Below are 19,967 nucleotides of genomic sequence, written 5' to 3' on the forward strand. Positions count from 1 at the left end.
CTATCTTTTATCTGTATGCCACATTAGCGATCATGCTACTCAGAGGTGAAACAGAGTTAGCGGTCAATGTTTTATTCGGCAGGACATGTCAAATGATGTTCTTTTGTGAAAAATTCAATTGATATTTTATGGCCATTTATTTTACATGTCTAACAGCTGCGATTGTTATGCAGGGGCGTTCGACCATCTGACCCCACCTTTTCCCCTCCAGGGGTGCCCGACCCGCCGGTGGACGTCCAGTGCGAGCTGGGCCCGCAGGAGGGCAGTCTGCTGGTCACCTGGCTTCCCGTGACCATCAACTCCACGTCGGGTACCAGCAACGGCGCGCCCGTCACCGGCTACGCCGTCTACGCCGACGGCAAGAAGGTCACCGAGCTCGGCTCACCTACAGGTCAGTGGCCGGCGGAACAGGTCACCGGGAGGTCATCGGGAGGTCAGCGAGAGGTCAGCGAGAGGTCAGCGGGAGGTCACTGCGAGGTCACTATGAGGTCATTAAGTGGCCACCAGGTCAGCGAGAGATCACTGGGGGATCTTCCAGGTCAGTCGCGGCAAGATGAGCGAAAGGTCCCCGGAAGGTCAGCGAAAGGTCACTGGGAGGTCACTTGGATGTCTCTGGGAGGTCAGCTTGAACAGACCCGCTAGAATGGGTCACTTGTCATGACAGGATAGTTGCAGCGGCCATCAGGCATCAGGCTGCCTCCCCAAATGGTCTTACCGGCCTTCACTTGTCTATCCACTGATTTATTTGTTATGAAAGTAGGTTATGAAAGGTCGTTATGCAGAGCCCATTCATCGCAGTTAAGTGGATTCATTTCTTAACCCGTCCTGCAAACCGGGCTGCTACATTTGTTGTAGTGACAAGCGACCCTGGGGTGGGCTAATTTGCAAGAGTTCAGCGTGAAACGCTACAGAATAGCAACGGGCCAAATGCAATTACGACAAATGAGCTGACGCTATCCCCTCTTGGATTATGCTATGCTGTATGCTTAGATACATTAGGTAATACAACTTACGTATTACATCCCATTCGTCATTCATGATAATTAGGGAGCAAAATTCAGCTTAGGAAACTTGCTGAAAGTGATTCATGGCTAACATTTATTATGGAAAGAACATATTATGAGGCTATTGTTTCTCATCAGTCTTATTTACCGTGAGCCTCGAAGAACGCTTGCTGATATAATAAAACATAAGTAGGTATAAGTATAACGAATTTGCAAGCATTCGCTTTACGCCTAAATCACTTCAATGAATCTGTTTGTTTACAAATGATTGCTTATGCATCCAATTAGAATTTAAACTGTGTTTAAAGGTGTTCAGCACTTAAACACCTCGAGCTATTTTTGCCGCCTTCTTTGACACTAACGGGCCGTGAGGTGGCGAGTGTGATCGATGGTGCCAGACAGGTCATCCCACGGGCCGCGTGCCTGGCTGATCAGTTGAGCTGTCCACGGCCAGGATCACTCATTATGTGGGTAATAAATTAGCCTGTCGTCCGGCCGGGCGCCGCGGAGCGGACGGCGGGCGGGACCCGGTGTCTATTTCGGTAGGCCTGATCGATTCCGCGCCGGCCCGGTCGGTCGCTCGCGGTCGCTGTGTTCAGCCCAGGGCTGCGGAGTCGATGGATTTTCGGCGACTCTGACTCCGACTCCGACTCCGGCTTTAAAAAACCAGCTCCGACTCCGACTCCGACTCCGGGCAGAATTGTCGACTCCGACCGACTCCAACTCCCGACTCCGACTCCGCAGACCTAGCAGGGCTGCGGAGTCGACAGATTTTCGGTGACTCCGACTCCGACTCCGGCTCGGGTTTCTAAAATCGACTCCGACTCCGACTCCGACTCCGGTCACAACTGTCGACTCCGACCGACTCCGACTCCGACTCCGACTCCGCAGCCCTGGTTCAGCCACCGCCAAAGTTGGCCGACCGCTGCTGTCAGCGGCTCTATCTGAGGGAACAGCTAGCCACTCCCGGCACCAGCCGAGGGCGCCGGGAACACAGCTATTTGCGGCATGCTGCGGTTCAAGGTGGACAAGGACCCCAGCGGGAGCGTCTCATGGGGGATAGACGCGAGTCGAGCAGCACTGTGGGCTGTGTAATGCGCAATGTTTTGTCTGATCACGTTCTAATCCCACGTCTATCATCACCTCCGTGAGACTAAAACCGGCAGCTGTCGAAGCGGAACACATGCAGCAAGGCTGATTGGACACGCTGAGCCAATATTTACAGCGCCTGCGATCGGAGTGGCGACCCCGTCGGGTCGACCTCGCCTGCCATATGCCGGGCTCGAGTGCTTCTCATCGGCGCGCTACGACCCACATGGGTGGTCCGATACCCCCGCGGGCTAGTGACGGGTCAGGGCGGACCTGATAAAGGTCAGCAGACCGTCAGGCGCCGCTGTCCGGGCCAGACGATGGAAAAACGCCGCCGACACCGCGCGGGCAGACCGGTGCCGATTGAGAGCAGATCGAGTCCCTGTCTGCCGGCCGGACGACGGCGACAGCGACGGCGGCTCAGACTGCCATATTCAGTCCCGGCTAAAGTTAGCTGATGACTTCATTCATCCAAATGGTGGCGATTTTCTCGGCCTAATATCTTTCAAGCCATGCTATGCTGCCAATACTATGTTGCCATCAGGGCGATGACTGTTGCCAAACTTTCAGCTCATGGGATTGCACGAGACCTTTGAAGCTCGAAGCTAAACTCATACATTTTGAAATTATTTATTAGTTGTACCTATGCATAATACTTTTCAGTACATGGATATACATTGGCAACGCATGATTCGGCCTTCGGAGAGTCTGCCACTAATTCAATGCTTATAAGACAATGTAACGCTTTATTCGCAGTTTCACTGGCGATGTTCAGAGAAGGCCAGGCCGTTGCCCCAGCTACGACCGGTTTTAGCATCACGAGTAATGCTTAAAACCGCATGACGATGCATGACAAGGAATAACGAGGCTCGAGGCTCGTTGCCCGTTCACCCTTCACCGCCGCCCCGCTCGGGTCCGCTAGAAGTTATTTATTTTATTATGTATTTCATTCATTGTTAAATGCAGCGGCCGGGTGACTTCTTCACTATATTTGGCGGTCGTTTTTCATAAAATGCACCTGTTTGCGCCCCAAATTCGACGTTCCTCTACTTGGGATCCATCGTCCTACTTTCTCACACCAGTCTCTTATAGGGTAACACATAAAGATCCCACCCCCGCAGTTTAATATTACATACGAAGTCATCATTAGCGAGATGCCCTACAAAGCGTCGTTTCCGTCATTCGTACGACGTCTCTATCGGGATACAGCGTCCGTCCCTTTGGCCGCTCGGCCGGGGTGACGCCGGCGCCCCATCTCGTTTCCCACACCGCCGCGCCGTGGCTCTGTAACGTCTCCTGCCGACATCCAGCCCCAGTCGGGTCGATGGCACAGGCTGAAATCGCTCACCAGGTCCACCGACCGGGATTAGACTGGCCAGATGGGAGCAACACCTTTCATTGGACTGCACCGATCGATCGGCTGACTCCGAGTCCGACATCGACTCGGAGTCTGAGTCGGTCAGACTCGGTCGGGCGGGTCGGCCGCCGTAACGATCGTGTGTGGGCCGCGCCGCCGGAGGTCGCGGGCGGCTGGGGGGACCGGCAGCCGGCAGTCGGTGCTCCGGCGTCCGACTGAGTGGCGGTGGCGGGGCCAGGTGCGGCCGGGCTCGGCAGGTGGATATCGAGGTGGTAGGTGGCAGTTATACAGCGTATAGGGACTTAATGCCGCAGGTGGTGTTAAGGTGCGACAGGTGGGTTTTAGTGGCAGATGATGTTTAGGTGCGGCACAGGTGGGAGCCAGTGTCGGCGACCTCTCCCGCAGGGGAATCAAGTCATTAAATTCCTAACTTCTCACCCACTTCTCTGTCTGACATTTGGCCTCTGACCCCCCACCATTGACCGCTGATTTCTGACCGCCCTGACATTTGACCACCCTGTTTTGTCCGACAGGTGACCACGCGCTGATCGAGCTGAACAGTATCGCTGGCTTCCACCCCCGCCAGGTCACCGTTCGCACCAAGTCGCGTGACCTGGTGTCGGCCGACTCAGTGCCCTGTCCGATCCCGCAGCGGGCTCAGCGCAAGGTGAGAGCCGGAGAGCGGAAGGAGGAGTGGAGAGGCAGTGATGAGCACGTCTGGTTTATTTCGATAAACTACTGATCTTGCATGGTGTCGGTCTCCTAAGTTTTATCTCCATAAGGGGGATGCAGGATACTGATAAAAACACAAATCGGTGTGTTGACTTAAGCTTTACTATGGTAGAAACACTACTGTCCTATTGCTATCCTTAAAGGGACTATCCCACCTTTAACATGGGGTTTGAGTTGAGATAGCCAAGTTTGCGGCGAGGTTCAGAAACCACTATCTATCTAGGTTGCAACCCCCGCGGCCTCTTGGTGTTGAAGAAATTCGTTCCCTTCATTTGAAAATGGGCCTTGTACAAGGCCCTATCTTCAACATGGAGCGACCGTTAGTGTGACGTCACCTCGTTTAGTCATTCTGATTTAAATGGGTTTGTTCGTTGAAAAATCGCTTAAAACTTGGTCTGAACTTTGTTGTGGTGCCTACAGAGTAAAAAGAATCAGCTTTATGACAGTAATGTGGCCTGGGGAAGGAGGTAATTTTGAGCTGTGACGTCACATATTTGAAAGTTTGTGTTTGGAATATGGGAAGCCTAAGATGTTTAATGAAAAATAAATGCCAGAACCGTGTTCCTGGTCATCCAATCTATAAAGTCGGGCACAATTTAACTGGTTTTAACAACATTTTAGAAGGTAGGATAGTCCCTTTAAGAATCTTGCCGCCGCGATCAAAACCATCACCTCACTAATATCCTGATACGTTGCCGTCTGATTCCATCGGGTGTCCGTGTGACGGCTGTCAGCCGGACTGCTCGCTGTCGGGATGTTGAATCCCACTGACGCCACGTGTCTGGGGCGCCGTTTCCGACGGCAGCTAATTAGCGTAATAAGCGGCCGGGTTGCCGGGCGCCGGGCGTCGCCTCGTGCCGAGGGTGGGTGACGGTGAGCCGGTGCCTGCCGGAGGTGATCCCGGAGCCGGATCTAGTTCATACGGCTGGGTGCACCACGCGGAACGCTGGGAGCAATAAGGACCACCCCGTAGGTCCTTCAACGCAACACCCTCAGCTCCGTTCGCTGAAGACAATATCGCGAGTTTAAAGTGCGGTGACCTGAATAATGAGTACTGGCCACTGGGTACCTATTCAACAGTCTTTTGCTGTTTAGTACTTCCGAAAACAGTTTCTGACTTAGCCCCAGATGTATTCATATGTTCATAGTTACCTACTTTTCTACAGAGGTTATCGCAGAATCGCATGGTTAGCTCTGTGTAGAATTCACATTTGTATATACCTACGTTTTTAGACTGTTTCGTTTTGTTGTCATTTGAGTTTGTATGTTGTTTGTTTGGTTGGTTGTTTGTTTGATTATTGATTGTCATTTACGCAGCATACCACCGACTGGTGCTGTTTGTTGGCCTCAGACCGTTTTGAGCAGTGCCTGTTCCGTTCGAACTGCATGCTTGTTCCGTGCGTGTGTAGCCGCGTGTGTCTGAGCAGTGGCATGTCTGTGGTGGCCACTCGCAGAGCGGTTCGGAGCCGGGCACCGACCCGGCGGACGGCGGAGGCGGCGACCCGGGCCAGCCGCCGCCGGCGCCGCCCGACCCCGAGCTGTACAACATCCTGGCCAACACGGCCGAGGCGCTGCCGCCGCCGCCGCCCGCCTACTCCAGCCAGGTATATACAGTCGCCCGTACATACGCTGAGAACACTACGCTCCAGTCAGGTTCACACTACACAGTACACAGTCAGGTACAGTATACAGGGCTATGAGTACACTCAGTGGTACACCCTGAGTACAATGACCCACGGCTAAATTGTAAACACCCCCGGAAACTGTGGCTTCTTAGTACAGCTATGCGTAGCATATGGTATTTGATGCACGCTACTTTGGCAGGAAGATTTATTCTGAGAAGAAAAAAATTGTTTCGTTCAGGCATGGCCACACCTGTATGACCGTAAAACTAGGATGGGTACACGGCTTATAAATGTCGCACAATATTTGCAATGAACAGTTTAAAGTGCAACAAACTGGTCGATCTAACACGTGTGCATTTTTTGTTTGTTTTACAATGGGCCTAGATTATAACAATTACTATCAAAAATTATGTAAGTTAGGTAAGCTGAAAGTATACAGATATCTCCGAACAATTCCCAGCATGTGATTGGCCCCAGGCTTCGCCGATTTACTTACCTATGCTTGATAATTTTCAATTTTGTTGCTTTACTTTTATCAATGCTGCTTGCATGTTACGTCAGCCCACATTTTGCCTTGTTTTGTGCTGTCTTTTGTTGTGTTCGCTAGCGTTCGTCCCTTTTTGTTGGTCTCATGTTGTGATTAGTTTTGTCCGGGTGTTGTATTTTGTTTTGCCGCGCCTGACCCCGTTCCCGCCCGGACCACACACAGTTCGCCGAGTATGAAACTGACGAGCTCTCCGACATACCTGAGGAGGCCGAAAACGAGCTCTCCGACTCGGTAAGAACACGATCCAAACACCTCACTCTACGGAACGAGCAGTCGCTAATCGACGACTGTTTACAACGCAAGACCGCCCTACATTAAATTGAATTTCGTTCATAATGTACAGCTCTGTTGTCTCTTGCCTTGAAAATATTATTAATTGTTATGATGATGTTTTCCGTTACCATTTCGACTTACCGTAAATTGAGGTAATAAAAGTCATTCAGCAGGGCTATTGTTTGTAAATAACTATATCTGACTTTTATTATATTCCGACTGCGAATACCGTCAGACCGTGGTATGAGTACCAACAATTTAAAGACGAACATTTCCTTCTCAAAAGTGATCGGTTCGCTTGATGTTGCCATTTGAGAGCCGGTAGCTTTTATCAGTGTTCTGTTATGAGCCCATCAGGGTTGGCATTTTTGCCGGCAAAAACTAGTTTTTGCCATTTGCCGGTTTTAACCGGTTTTAACCGGCAAAAAGTGGCAAAAACTGGCATAAACTAAAAACCATCCTAATGTCACCCCAGGCATGTTTCTAATCATATCACATTCGAAGGATTCAATTAAAGCTATGTGCTTTCAAGCAGAAGTGAGATTTATATTGATAATTTCAGTGCTATAAGTTATGAAATCCTAAAATGATTTACATGTCCTTTCCATAATTTGGTAGCAAAATTATCGTTTTCTCCTATTGTGAGGACAGATTTCCATGTTCCATGTGAAAGTTTTCACTTTCACTTCATTTGCAACATTTGAACAAATGAATGGGAAAAAACTATATTTACACTTCAGTTCTAAGTGTAAATAAGATGTAGACAAGGTGTAACTATCATCTGAAATGATTACTTTAAACAATAAGTTGATCTTACTCCTGCTTATGTTTATGGACTTACTTGGCGTCAACAGAGGCAAAGTTTAGCAAGGAACGAGATGTCACACCTGGGGCCGTATTCACGTCGACTTCGTAAGTCGATTTTCTTTCGTAAGTGTAATTTGGTATTCACGTCGACACTTCTTAAGTTTTTATCGACGGAGTTCACGTGATTAAAAAAATTAACTTAAGAAGTAGGTCAAACTTAAGAAAATTCTTACGAAAATGATCGACGTGAATACGGCCCCAGGAATGAAAATGTTGCGCCGTGTTAGCTTCATTATTTGGTAGCATTTAGAAGCAATCACGAAGAAATGCCCCTACTTGTGAGCTGCCTCCTAGTCCTATTGCAATTGTTCGTCTTATATTGTTATTTACGATATTTACTTGAGTATGCAACTTTTTTTTCGTACTTTTGACTTTTAAAAATATAATTTTTAGTACTTTTTTCTTTGTTCATCAAAATGAGTTTATTACGACGTCCTTCTTAGAACTTGACTTACCGACAGTTGCTTACTTTTTAAACTTCCTGTCATCTACTGCTTCTGCTAGTTTTCGAGTGTAAACAAACCCACGTGGCTGAGGGACTCGATTTGGACGGATTGGTATGCTGTAGTTATATTGGGAGCGTGAGTGTGCTGTGTGGGCGTGCTTATATTTTGGTGATTGGTCTCGACTCTCGTTTCCATCAAAGCAAACCCTTAAAGATGACCGGGAGGCAAGGCGGTCGTCCACCCGCTTCTATACGAAGTGCTTTTGAGCAGAAGTCTGTGGATGGACGGATGTGCATGATCTGCCCGTCCTGCGGCAGGGCGATATCTGATCGGCCCAAACGCCTGTCCATGCACTATGATAACTGCCCAGCCCTGAAGCGTTCGAGGACCAGTAATGACGGAACAGACACCGAGAGTGATGACGTAAGCATCGCGTCCGATCAACAATCCCTGCCTGGACCGTCGGGATCCACATCTAGATCCAGGCCGCGCCAACAGCACATCACCAACTGGACATTCCGTACGAGCGACCGACTCAAGGAAGAACTGGATCTCAAGGTAGCAAAGTTTTTCTATTCCAAAAACATCAGTTTTAACACCAGCGAGTCTGCTCACTTCAAAGATCTCGTGAGCAGTCTGCGACCAGGCTATGATCCTCCCAACCGCAAGGCCATCGCGGGACGTCTGCTGGACCAGACCTACGACAAGATGAAGGCCGAAATGAGGGAGGCTTTGGCAAAGACGTCTGAGGTCACGCTGGTGCAAGACGGTTGGAGCGATGTGTCCAACTCGCCTGTTATCGCTCACACGATCCACGCGCCCGGCGGTGGGACGTTTTTCTTGAACTCGAAGTGGGTGGAGGACATGCCGAAAACCGCAGAAAACTGTGCACTGCTGGCCGAGGAAGCTATTGAAGAAGCCCGGTCGCAGTACGGCGTAAAAGTGACGGGTCTCGTGACGGACAATGCCAAGAACATGCAGAACATGAGAAGGATAATAAACCAACGACACCCCGAAATAGCCGTTTGGGGCTGCGCCTCTCATCTTCTGAACCTGGTGGGCAGTGCAGTGACGCCCTCGGACATCATGAAGTACGTGGTCGCGGTTCACAAGTGGTACCGAAACCATCACAACGCTGGAGCCTGGCTGGCGCAGAAGGAGGGCACGGTGCGACCGCAGCTCCCCGCAGAAACTCGATGGAATTCTCAGGTAAGAACTTGCTGACGGCCGCTGGAATACATTCATCGGTTTGACACAGACTGGCGCCAACGGCTAAAGTATCAATGGAACAATCCCAAATTAAATTGGAGCGTAAGCGATCCCATGCACAATTATTTATAGGTTTTGTATGGAGCGGTAAAAATATTTTTTTATTTCGCAATTTATATCTTCATTTTACATTTAGTATATTAACTTAACATTTAAGTACAACCATAGTGAACGTTAAACAGTTTTGTGTATGCATACGCATTTTAACAAATTCAAAGTCTTCAGCCGCTCATAAAAGTAATCGCCGGCAATGTTGTACAACTCCCTGAACTGCTTTGGCAGGTGGACACGCTGAAGAGCTTCATCAGGAATCGGCAGGCTTACGTGGCCATCAGCGCCGAACACGAGCCTGAGATGGACGAGACGGTCACCCAGCGTGTCAACTCCCTCGGCCTGTACCGCAGCATACAGGATCTCGTCTGCCAGCTGGAGCCCATAGCTGAAGGAGTGGATCGGCTGCAGTCGGATTCGGCGACTCTCGCCGACACCGTGGCGGTTTTCCAAGACCTGCTGGACAACCAAGCCCTGGCGCCGCACCACGCGACACTTGAGCGCCGGAAGTCGCAGGCAGTCACGTCACTGCACCTCGCGGCGTACCTCGTCCACCCCAGGTATATGGGCCAGAATCTCACTACCGAGGAGTTCGATGAGGCCATGGCGCAGTTCAAGGAGGACCTTCACCCACAGATAACTAAGTTTCATGGCCAGCTGCCACCTTTCCCAAGCAGCTTCTTTTCGGCTGGGATGAAGCAGCTGCCTCCAACGGAGTGGTGGTGCGGGGCTGCCCAAAGGCCTGGGGTGAGCAAGGAGCTGGGAGATGCAGCAATGAGCCTCCTCTCAAAGCCGCCGTCCTCCGCGTCCATAGAGAGAACTTTCAGTAGCTTTGGACTTGTCCAGACCAAGCTGCGAAACCGTCTTGGGCACGCAACCGCGGAGAAGCTCGTCTTCTGCTACCGGATGCTCCAGGGAACTGCAGCAGAGGACGATGACGAGTGAAGTCCAAGGGGAGGGGAGCTGAGGGGGCGGGGTCAAGCTCATACCATTCCTGACAGTCCTGAGAGTCATGCTTTTCAGTTATCTGTGTATGTTTTGTGAGAGTGGCTTGCCAGGTGCAAGACAGACCAGAAGTCCGAGCGTTGGACTTAACCATTTCACCGTTCGTTAAACTGGGCTGTTGCCCTGTTCCCGGATTTCCGAAGAGGAATCCAAGTATTGAATAGTGTTTGCTATTATGTTTCAGGCGTGCTCATTTGCCTGTATGCTTTTTCTGATTGTGTTTTGTGTTCCAGTGGAGTGAGTAACGCAGAAAAGTGGAACAAACTTGATAATACAATTTTAGAAGCAATTTAGCATGTTTGTCTGCGAATAGAGAATGTAAAATATGGCTAATGATTAATAAGGAACATGGACATGCAACAAGAAACTTATGAGGCGAAGTTCAGCATGTTTAGTACTTCCAAATAGCTTCTAGACATGTGTTTTACACCCAAAGTAAGAACTAACTAAAAAAGCAGCCAGGTTTGAGCCACTTGAGTTTTTGCCAGTTTTTGCCAGTTTATGCCACCTTAGTTTCTGCCAGCCGGTTTAAACCGGTTAAAACCACTGGCAAAAACCAGTTTTTGCCACCCCTTGCCAACCCTGGAGCCCATAAGTACGAAATATTGGTTGTTGGTTTATAACTGGTTCTTGGAGAGGCTGAGCTTCCAGCTGAGTGAGTTTGGCCATTACGACCCATCATTTGTAGCATAATCAAATATTAATTTGTTTTTGTTAAGGTGGCTTGCCATCAATTCACATCACCATAAAATTACATGGTCTTGGAAAAGCATATATGTGTTTTGTTCTCGCTAAGCTTTAGTCTATCAACGTACCATGATCATGGAGTAGCCTCACCAGGGTGAGTAATGAAAATATTAGCAATTCCCGCTACTCTGAATATGGTGGTTTTATGCAATACATAAACGCAAAAAAAAAAAATACTTCGATCTCAACAAAGAATTGAAAAAGGATTTTCACGTAATCTGACGCATAATAACATCAGAACCCTGAAGTTTCATTGAAAGATGCCTATGTTATCACTCTGTTAACAAATTATTTTAACGCTTTATGGCTATTGGCCGGAGAGAATACCAGCACGGTACCCCCCAATCGCCTCTCATTGCTTGGGCGCATCGTTCAAATATTTGCCAACATACCCTCAGTATGCCTCAGTGCATGTTTGCTGAGCAGTAACGAGTATCGTAGGGCGGCACAAATTACTCTTTATTGGCCCAACAAAGGCCCAGATAAGGGCCTTCGTAAGGGGTGGTAGAAAGCTACAGCGATGTTGTACCTATGTATTAGGTATTGTACTCGTAGATATTGAACTTTGTCCATTGCAGCAGCCACCACCCATCGATCGATTGCAGAACCATACAATGAGCGCCGGATATGTATAGCGGCACAGCATCCAGCAGGCGTCATGATGACAGAGCCATCTATTGGCAAAGACTAAAAACTGGTGTGTTGCGGCACAGCATTATTCAGGCGCGTACTATGCTGCCATTTATGGGAGAGCAGTGTAAACTAGCCTCATGCACCCAAATACACTTCCGGCATCGGGTGGCGACCTTACAGCCTCTCCGTGTCTGGAGATGCCGACATATGCGAACCCTGCCGTGACACCACGTATCTCCCTCTCTCCCTCGGCTGCCGTCAGGACCAGCAGTCGGAGTCGGGGCGGATGAAGTCGCAGCACGACCAGGCCGGCTCGGCGCACTCGTCACCGCTGGCCGGCCGGCGGCGGATGCCGGCCGCCGGACCGTCACGCGGCCACCCGCACCAGCAGCAGGTGCTAGTCACTGAGGAGAACCTCAGCGACAAGGAGGTCTACCCCAGCGGCTACATGTCGATCCCGCAGATCGGTGAGTCCCCCGCCCGCCGCCGGACGGCCCAGGCAGGCCATCGGGCGTCCGGGAATCAACTTGGAACGTACACGGGAAAACGATCGCCCAACAATGGGTGAAGTTCGCCCAACTCTCGAGCAGCCTGCCATGAGTTCCGAGATAACGCAGATATAGTTCGGCCGCCGGCCATCGGCTCCGCCGGCCGTCGGAGCGGCACTGGCCGTCCAATCGAGCGCCGTATGTCTGTCGCCGACAGAAATCACCAAGGACTCGGCGAGCGAGGGCCGCGGCTCTGTGGACGCAAGCGAGGAGGACTGCGACCACCGGGGCCTGCGGGGTCGCCGGCGGGGCCCGGGCGAGCGCGGCCGGCCGCCACCGCCGCCGCCGCACGACCCGCGGCAGCAGCGCCACCGGCCGCCGCCCGCCGACCCCTACCGCGACAATAACTACGCCGGTACGTGATCAGACTATACCGGCTCCAGTTTAGATTTATTTTAGGTTGAGATTAATGTTATAATTAGCAATAAGGCTTACACGGAGGTCTACCCCAGTCTACTAATACCCCGGTACACGTTCAGAGTTTTGACTGTTCTGATTCTTGATCATGCGGCCCCCGTTACATGCATTAAGACTTCCACTAAAGTTTGTGTTTCAATCGCTCGTGGATTGCAATTTGCAGACCTACAGCGACAGCGCGAGACCCGACTTTGCCGGCTGTCCGAGTTACATTATTTTTAAACGTAATTTTTCCTCTGAAGTGCACACTTCAACGGAAGATATTCCGTCGTTCCACGAAAGCTGATCAACGGTAGTGCATTAAAAGCACTCGTGTCTGTATACGGGCATCATTGTGGACTTGTTTTCATAAATTGCTCTGGCGTGCTCCCGGCGACGCGACCGCTGAGTATGTGGGCCGGGTGGTGTATACCGCGGCACTCTGGCGCCGGCTGGATTTATCTGCGGCTAGCAGACGGCTCCAGGTCGTGCATGAGCCACTTGCCATGCAGCCCCGGGGCCGGCTCATATTCCGGCGGCTGGCGCCGTCAGTTCACAGAACATCAGCATTCAGAGCGAGTATCGACGAGACTCAGAAAGAGGCGCCGTCCTGTCGCGCGTGCCTGTCTCATAGCTCTGAACCGAGCTCATATTATCATACCGGCCTCATGAACCGGTAAATCGCAAGTTTTGTGTTTGATTTAGTTTGTCTGGTGAACTGAAGCTTACTTCCATTTTGTCGTATCCGATCGCATTAATGACACCAAATGAGCATCTCTCAGTTAGTCTCCCCGATATCGTGGGAAGCAACACTTCGGTTTTGTATTTTTGTAAGTGACCTGTTCATTTTCACTTTTGCACCCTATCCATCATCGCTCTCAAGCCCAGTATCCCTCACACCGATCCCATTGCCCGTCTCTGCAGGCGGCAATCACCGGAACGACGCCCAGAGCGGAGCGCCTCCGCCGCCGCGCCGCGCCGCCGGGCCGCGCGAGGAGCGTATGCGCATCTTCGTGGCTCTGTTCGACTACGATCCGCCGACCATGTCGCCCAATCCGGACGCCTGCGACGAGGAGCTGCCGTTCCGAGAAGGGCAGCTCATCAAGGTGGGCGAGTGGGCGCCGACAGCGGCGGCAGCGGGCACGTCTTTCGGCGGACTTAAAATAGATGCGGCTCATTTGGGGGCTCCGAGCTCAATTATAATATTTTGGGCGGGATGGTCATTCGTAGGCACTCATTTGTTATAAATATCTGATGGCTTACGTTACAATTTTACTTTGCATTATTATCATACACAGACTTCTCTATATATGGACTGTGCGCTGATTTGGGAAATCAGCATTGGAGGCCCAAATTTCTGAAGCCGTAATATGAACCCATATGTTGTAACACAACACAATACCCTTTTATTGTTTCCTGTCGACAGGCTGAATTTTATGTAATATATTTTGTTTTTGTACTATCTATTGCTCGTAGCTCAGAATAAGAAAGGCTTCTGGTCGATATGAATCTGTATTGGAACATCATTTCACGTTCATCGACACCCATTGATGTCCTCATGTCAAGTTCATCTCACATTGCACCAGTGGGCTTGAAAATGGCGTTAGTCCATTTTCACCGCGGGATCCAGCGAGAAAGGGTGGCTATCATCCCTTTCTTCTTCCCCCGTGTGCTGGATTGTTCACATCTCTGACATGGCTGGCTACAAACTCGCGCGACAGTGCACCGACCGCGCTGGTGGTAAAGGTTGGCGGTAATGCCGATGGGGGACTTTACGGGAAAATGTGTGTCTGCTGCAACGGTGTCTTCACTGTTCTTCTCTGCTACCCACTTTTTCGCACCACGCATCTACACATAGTCGCACTTTCACACATTCGCACATGCGCATCACCAATTGCAACGTATCCCTCCGTCTGCTCGTTTTCCACTCGCTGCTGAATGATAAGGCGATAGCTCTTGTGACGGTCGTTCCCATCACGTTGTCATGCTGTAGCTATTGTTGCTTTTATTGTGTCCCTTCGTCCCATGGAGACGTAGCCGAGCAGCTCTGAACGGACCTGTGGGCGGCCCCCAGGGCCACCACGATGCTGCCGCTCCGCACCTCCTCCATGCTGGGGTTGATGGTCGCCATCAGGCGATGTCGGGTGCCCATCAGAGCCGGGCACCGCAGGAGGACATGCTTGGGCTGTCCGCCTCCTCTCAGCAGACGGGTAGAGTGCGGCTCTGCATTGTCGGTCGTCGCACTGGTTGCACCCCGACAGCCAGGAGGGCGCCAACCCGACTCTGTGGCGCCATTGGGAGGAGCTTGTCCAGTGGCCGGCGCGGAGCTGGTGGATGTCCACCGCCGCTGGCCGGTCACCGCCGGCAACGGTAGGCGGGAGTCGATCCCCGTCAGCTGGTGGAACCAGCCGGCTGGCCAGGCCCCGACGGTGCGAGCCCTCGCCACTCTGGCGGCGGCCCAGTGGGCCTTCTGGACGTCTATAAGGATTTGTTTTTAGTCGAGTATGTTTGCCTTCTTGGCGATGGTGTCGGCCCTCTCGTTGCCCTCCAACCTGCATTGTGAGGGCACCCACTGTAGGTAGACCAACAGGCCTCCAGCGGTCAGTCCCCAGAGGGCTCTCCAGATGTCCACTCCGAGCGAGGAGTGCTGGGCGGCCCGGCCACCTCGGATGGCGGCGAGGGCGGACTGCGAGTCGGTGCAGGCTACGATGGTGTCTTCGGCGTGCGGCGGGTTCTCCAGCAGCTAGGAGAGAGCAGCTCGGAGGGCGACCATCTCAGCTCGGAAGCTGGAGCACAGGTAACCTGCCGGGGCGCGGATCGAGTGCTCTTCCCCGTTCGGCCAAACGATTAGTGCCCCCGGCGCCTCCGTCATATTCTGTAGCTCGTTAGTTACAGTATGCTCTTCGCCCTTGGCACATTTCTTGGCTTCACCATCAAAAATGTCCACAGCTGGCCTAGAAATGGTGACCTGCCAGTTTCCTGAGATAGCCAAAGTAGAAGTTCCTGTAATAACAGGCCACCACCGGCACAGATGTTTGTCCCAGCTACTTATACTCCAATCAGTCCTATGCATCTTGTTTCTGCTCCACCGCTATTTTTCCGTCCGTTCTTCGCAGACTGGCGTATTCTTGAGCTTCCCGATCCCGATGCAAGTTTTGCGGTAACATTTAAGAGCGGCAACCTTCATCGTTTAACATTGATGCGAAGGGTACGAATTCCATCGTTTCATCGAGCATTCTTCCGAGATGATTTGATCCAGACCATAATGAACTACAACCCCATACGACACATTGGATAAACTTCATTGTTTGATTGAATAAGCTTACTTCTTTTGGATGTAGTGGCGTATCACTGCCATGGTGGGTATGGTATTATTTAGCGCGGCGTAGCTTCGAACTGCGATGGCGAGTTGTTCTTTTCACATTAACTGCTGGTCAAGTTAAGTCTTTGTAGCTCCTTTCAGTGAGTCTTTTTTTCTCCAGAATAAAATAAGGCACTAGGCATTATAGAAAGTATGCTGAGACTGGCGCCGTCGATAGCGTCCTGTTTTTCTTCTTGCTGTGTGAGTCTCACAGGAGTCAGTGTTTGCAAAAGTAAACTTGCAAATCTGATTGTCCTCAGCGTTATCTCTTATCTCGATTGATGGTTTCATCTGTGAACATTTTTTCCTTTTAGTTACACGGGAGGCTAAAAAGTTGCCTTTTTGCTAGAAATTATGTTTCGTTTCACATTTGTCTTGCCCTGACTCTGGCTTGATACCCGGAATGACATCTTCGTACCACACGTTTTCTGATCCGGTCGTGATGAGGTAGTGATCGATAATATTCTTTCCTTTTTTGACCATTTTTTTCGAGCTATTTCTTACTTATTTTTACTGCTTCTTGTGGCCCTATATAATGTATCTTTATTTCTCAAAACCCTTTTCAAAACCAACGTTAGTTCCCACAAATTAGCAACGACAACCAACAATGCAACGAATGCAACCAGCATTCAAAAGCAAGAAAATGCGCGCAAAGTACGGCTGCATTTGTGAAGTATATACCTCCAGCGTGAACAAATGGCTAACTGAACGAGAAAACATGTTCTCATTTATATACATTTATTTCTTATTTATTTTGAATTCAACAAAAAATGTAATCCAACAGGTAGATAAAAGTATGGGCTATCCTATATCCAAATTCGTAAATATTCTGACACCCTTTTCATTGTAAAAAGATGGATAAAAGTGCACTTATTTTTGGGCCTCCAATGCTGATTTCCTCGGATCAGCGCACAGTCCATATATAGAGAAGTCTGTGTATCATATCATGTTGATGTTATGATCCCTAATTTTACATTCATTTTCCTTTCAGATATACGGCGACAAGGACGGTGACGGTTTTTACTGGGGCGAGGCGTCCGGCCGGGCGGGCTACGTGCCCTGTAACATGGTGTCGGAGGTGCAGGTGGACGACGAGCGGCTGGCGCAGGAGCTCCTCAAGGAGGAGGACCGGCCGACCGGTGAGGAACGGGATGAGCACAGGGGCGGGGTCGGGCAGAGGTAGCGGGACTGCGGGCTGTAGTTACGGGGAGGCCAGTTGGGGTGAAGTCGAACAGTGACACTTCTTTTGATTGAAGTGAGGATTGTGGAGTCAATTACATACGCTAGAATATTAGATGAGACTCAGTCAATGCATGGCGCCGATATCATGGCATCTGATTTTCAGGAGCTCAATTCCCCCAGGGTAACCTGGGACCGCCAAAGATCACGTCTCCTACCCGCCCTCTCCACAGCTCGGGGTCGTTCGGGCGGCGGGGGCGGCGGCGGCGGCGGAGGTCGGCCCCGCAGCGGCCAGGAGGACCGCTGGGGCGACATCTACTCGAGCACGCCCGTAAGGCGCATGGTGGCGCTCTATGACTACGACCCGCAGGAGCTGTCCCCCAACGTGGACGCCGAGGTCAGTGACGCTATGCAACTGTGACGCAGTAACTGTCACTGATGGTGGCTGTCGCTTGCAGAAGACCAGCCGTGGCTCGAACAGATGCATGGGATACGGTGTGACGAATGGCGTCATCCGAATTTATTCACCAGATCCTGGCAGGCATAGCAATCAGCAAAAGGTCGTCGGCGATCGGACTTTGGATTCTGAATAATTGTTTCCGACAAAAGATCCCTTCATTTGGCTAGATAACACGAAATAATCATTAGGCCACCCCACTGAGTGATTCGCCGCCTTTTGCGCCGTTGGCGAGCTATAATAGTTATTTTGGCGCTGATGGTCGATTGTGTACGACATTTATTGAAAGTTATTCGTTGGCAATATCTGACGCTATTTTATCTGCCGCCAGGTGGAGCTGTCTTTCAATACCGGTGATATTATCCACGTATACGGCGATATGGACGACGATGGCTTCTATATCGGGGAGGTGAATGGAGTGCGAGGCCTTGTGCCCTCCAACTTCCTCACCGAGACGCCGCAGGTCAGTGGGTACAGGAACACGGTTTTACCCAATTTTCATTGTGCATGTGCACAAATTGAAGGGTTTGACAGCGTGACTCTTCTTCCAGCTTGCCCAATGTTGCTAATTACATTGACTAAATGATTAAGTCTAACCTGACCTAGTCCCGTGTCCCTCCGTTTCCCGTCTGACCCGGCTCTGTATGTTTTGTGCACAGAACTACGACCGGCGCCGGGGCGGCCCCGAGGGCCCGTCGTCCTCGGAGCGGCGCGGTCCGCCGGGACCGGGCGTGCACGGTCCTCCCCTGCCGCCGCGGGACAAGGGCGACAGTCGCGACCGACGGAAAGGTGAGGCCACTCCCGTCGAGACCTGCTCCCCTCTCCCCCACCGTCCGCCGCCGCGGCAGTGCTCGGCGCCGCCTGCCCAAAGAAACGAGCGCTTGCGCGTGGACGTTTGTATGTTTGTGCATTGGCGTGCGTGAGCGTGACCGCACGCGTGTCTCCTCGTGACCCCGGTCCGTGAGGCGGGCCCGGCTCGGCTGCGAGCCGGCAGAGGACCGCCAGCGTCGTCTCGGGCATGGCAGAGGAAGGTCGGAGCCAGGCCACCGCCCAACCAGCCCGATATGTGTGTTTGTGCACGCCAGAACAGTCCGAGCGTACAGTCGCCGAGTTTGGCCAACGCTGTGCGCGCGCGCAACTTGTATTCTGTTGACCTGTCCGCTGGGAAATGTAAACGCTGAGCATTGCTGTAGGGCGTTGTCGATTATAAAGTACTAGTACGGGGTTAGTGGGCCATTTACCGTACAGACCTCTTCTGCCGCTCCATTCTTTTTTATCTGTGCTCCACGGTCCCACCTGGGACTCTCAGCTCCCTACTGTTGGTGTGCCCCACGCTGTCGCCTGATATATGCTGGCTCATATCGCTCTTTGCCACCGAGCCGATTCGGTCCCCCTCATTCTTAGTTTCCGGGTATCCTGACGGTATGCTTAGCTCCTTCTTCAAGTTCAAGTTCAGCGAGTCCTCGTCCGGTCCCGCTCCCGCAGCTCAGGTACCCAGAGTCCCACCCCTTCCTCCGTTTACGGAGTAAGTCCTCTTTATTGGGATACTCGGTGTGTCCAGTCTGTCTCACCAATTTCGTCACAAAGCGTACCTACTTGTTGCCCTGATAACGCCTCTGATAACGATTCCGCTGCCTCGGTCGACCCTCCTCGCCCTCTGTTGGTGTCGGGCGTATCACTCTCACCCTCAGTGTCAACCCCTCCGTCCCCATATGAGTGTATCTGTCGGCTGGCGCTCTCTGGCTCTCTCCCGCCGCGCTCTGTGCCGCCCCTCCGTCTCTCGGTCCCACTGACAGTGTGCTCTCGCTCTGTTTCTCCCTTTAGATCCTCCCATCTCTCACGTAGACATTAGACCCGATCTTGCCTCCGACCCCCCGGTAAGTCCGCTCAGTGCCGTCTTTCACTCTGTTTCTCACTCTGAACGCCTCAGCATGTCTTCGCCCGTCTGTTTCTTTCTCGATCCGTTTCTCTTTCTCTCTTTCTTTCTCTCCTCTCCCGCTGGCTCTGGCTGCCGCTGCACCCGCACGACGCCTTCACCGTGGCACCTGTCTGGCCGCTGCCCCGCCCCCTCCCCGGATCGGCGGCCCGGCCCGCTCCAACCCCCCACCCCCCGCCCCGCCCGGCCGTGTGCTCGCCGATGGGACAGACGGCGACCGTCGGCTGCCGGCGACGGCTCACCACTCTTTGAGAGCCGCACATTCCGAACTTTGTTCAACCTTTGTGCATAGCATTTTTTCTTTCTATACTGATAGATCGCATTGAATTTGCTGATGCATCCGCCCTCCATATGGCCCAAAACGGGTGGGATGAGATTACGCCTTCGCCACTTCACGCGCCTGTCTTCACTGCTCTCTTGGCTGTGGGGGAGGGGTGGGACGGGT

At 51.7% G+C, this 19,967-nt stretch overlaps 2 protein-coding genes across 8 annotated transcripts in view; both read left to right on the forward strand.

The window, feature by feature from the left end:
* LOC122378977 (peripheral-type benzodiazepine receptor-associated protein 1-like) overlaps positions 1 to 19,967 on the forward strand; it is a 98,094-nt gene that overhangs the window by 75,787 nt on the left and 2,340 nt on the right. For 5 of the 7 annotated variants that reach the window (XM_043360736.1, XM_043360737.1, XM_043360738.1 and 2 more), the window contains 12 exons: positions 212 to 391; positions 3,984 to 4,117; positions 5,637 to 5,786; positions 6,517 to 6,585; positions 11,908 to 12,112; positions 12,351 to 12,548; positions 13,514 to 13,695; positions 16,942 to 17,089; positions 17,363 to 17,526; positions 17,918 to 18,049; positions 18,246 to 18,375; positions 19,411 to 19,463. In XM_043360736.1, the coding sequence (XP_043216671.1) occupies positions 212 to 391; positions 3,984 to 4,117; positions 5,637 to 5,786; positions 6,517 to 6,585; positions 11,908 to 12,112; positions 12,351 to 12,548; positions 13,514 to 13,695; positions 16,942 to 17,089; positions 17,363 to 17,526; positions 17,918 to 18,049; positions 18,246 to 18,375; positions 19,411 to 19,463 (1,745 nt within the window). The remainder of the gene's footprint in view (positions 1 to 211; positions 392 to 3,983; positions 4,118 to 5,636; positions 5,787 to 6,516; positions 6,586 to 11,907; positions 12,113 to 12,350; positions 12,549 to 13,513; positions 13,696 to 16,941; positions 17,090 to 17,362; positions 17,527 to 17,917; positions 18,050 to 18,245; positions 18,376 to 19,410; positions 19,464 to 19,967) is intronic. The other 2 variants (XM_043360741.1, XM_043360740.1) reach the window with 1 other exon arrangement.
* On the forward strand, positions 8,048 to 10,554 carry LOC122378978. Its single transcript, XM_043360743.1, has 2 exons — positions 8,048 to 9,149; positions 9,492 to 10,554. Exons 1-2 carry the CDS (start codon positions 8,154 to 8,156, stop codon positions 10,203 to 10,205), a joined length of 1,710 nt encoding a protein of 569 aa, XP_043216678.1. The 5' UTR covers positions 8,048 to 8,153; the 3' UTR covers positions 10,206 to 10,554.

The sequence above is a fragment of the Amphibalanus amphitrite genome, unplaced genomic scaffold (genome assembly GCF_019059575.1).
Source record: "Amphibalanus amphitrite isolate SeventyFive unplaced genomic scaffold, NRLGWU_Aamphi_draft 000069F_arrow, whole genome shotgun sequence".
Taxonomy (NCBI): domain Eukaryota; kingdom Metazoa; phylum Arthropoda; class Thecostraca; order Balanomorpha; family Balanidae; genus Amphibalanus; species Amphibalanus amphitrite.

What these genes read in the sequence shown, in the direction of transcription:
- LOC122378978 (XM_043360743.1), top strand. Translation starts at nt 8,154, where the DNA reads ATGACCGGGAGGCAAGGCGGTCGTCCACCCGCTTCTATACGAAGTGCT. An exon ending in AAACTCGATGGAATTCTCAG is followed by an intron (nt 9,150 to 9,491) that starts GTAAGAACTTGC and finishes CTGCTTTGGCAG; the next exon opens with GTGGACACGCTGAAGAGCTT.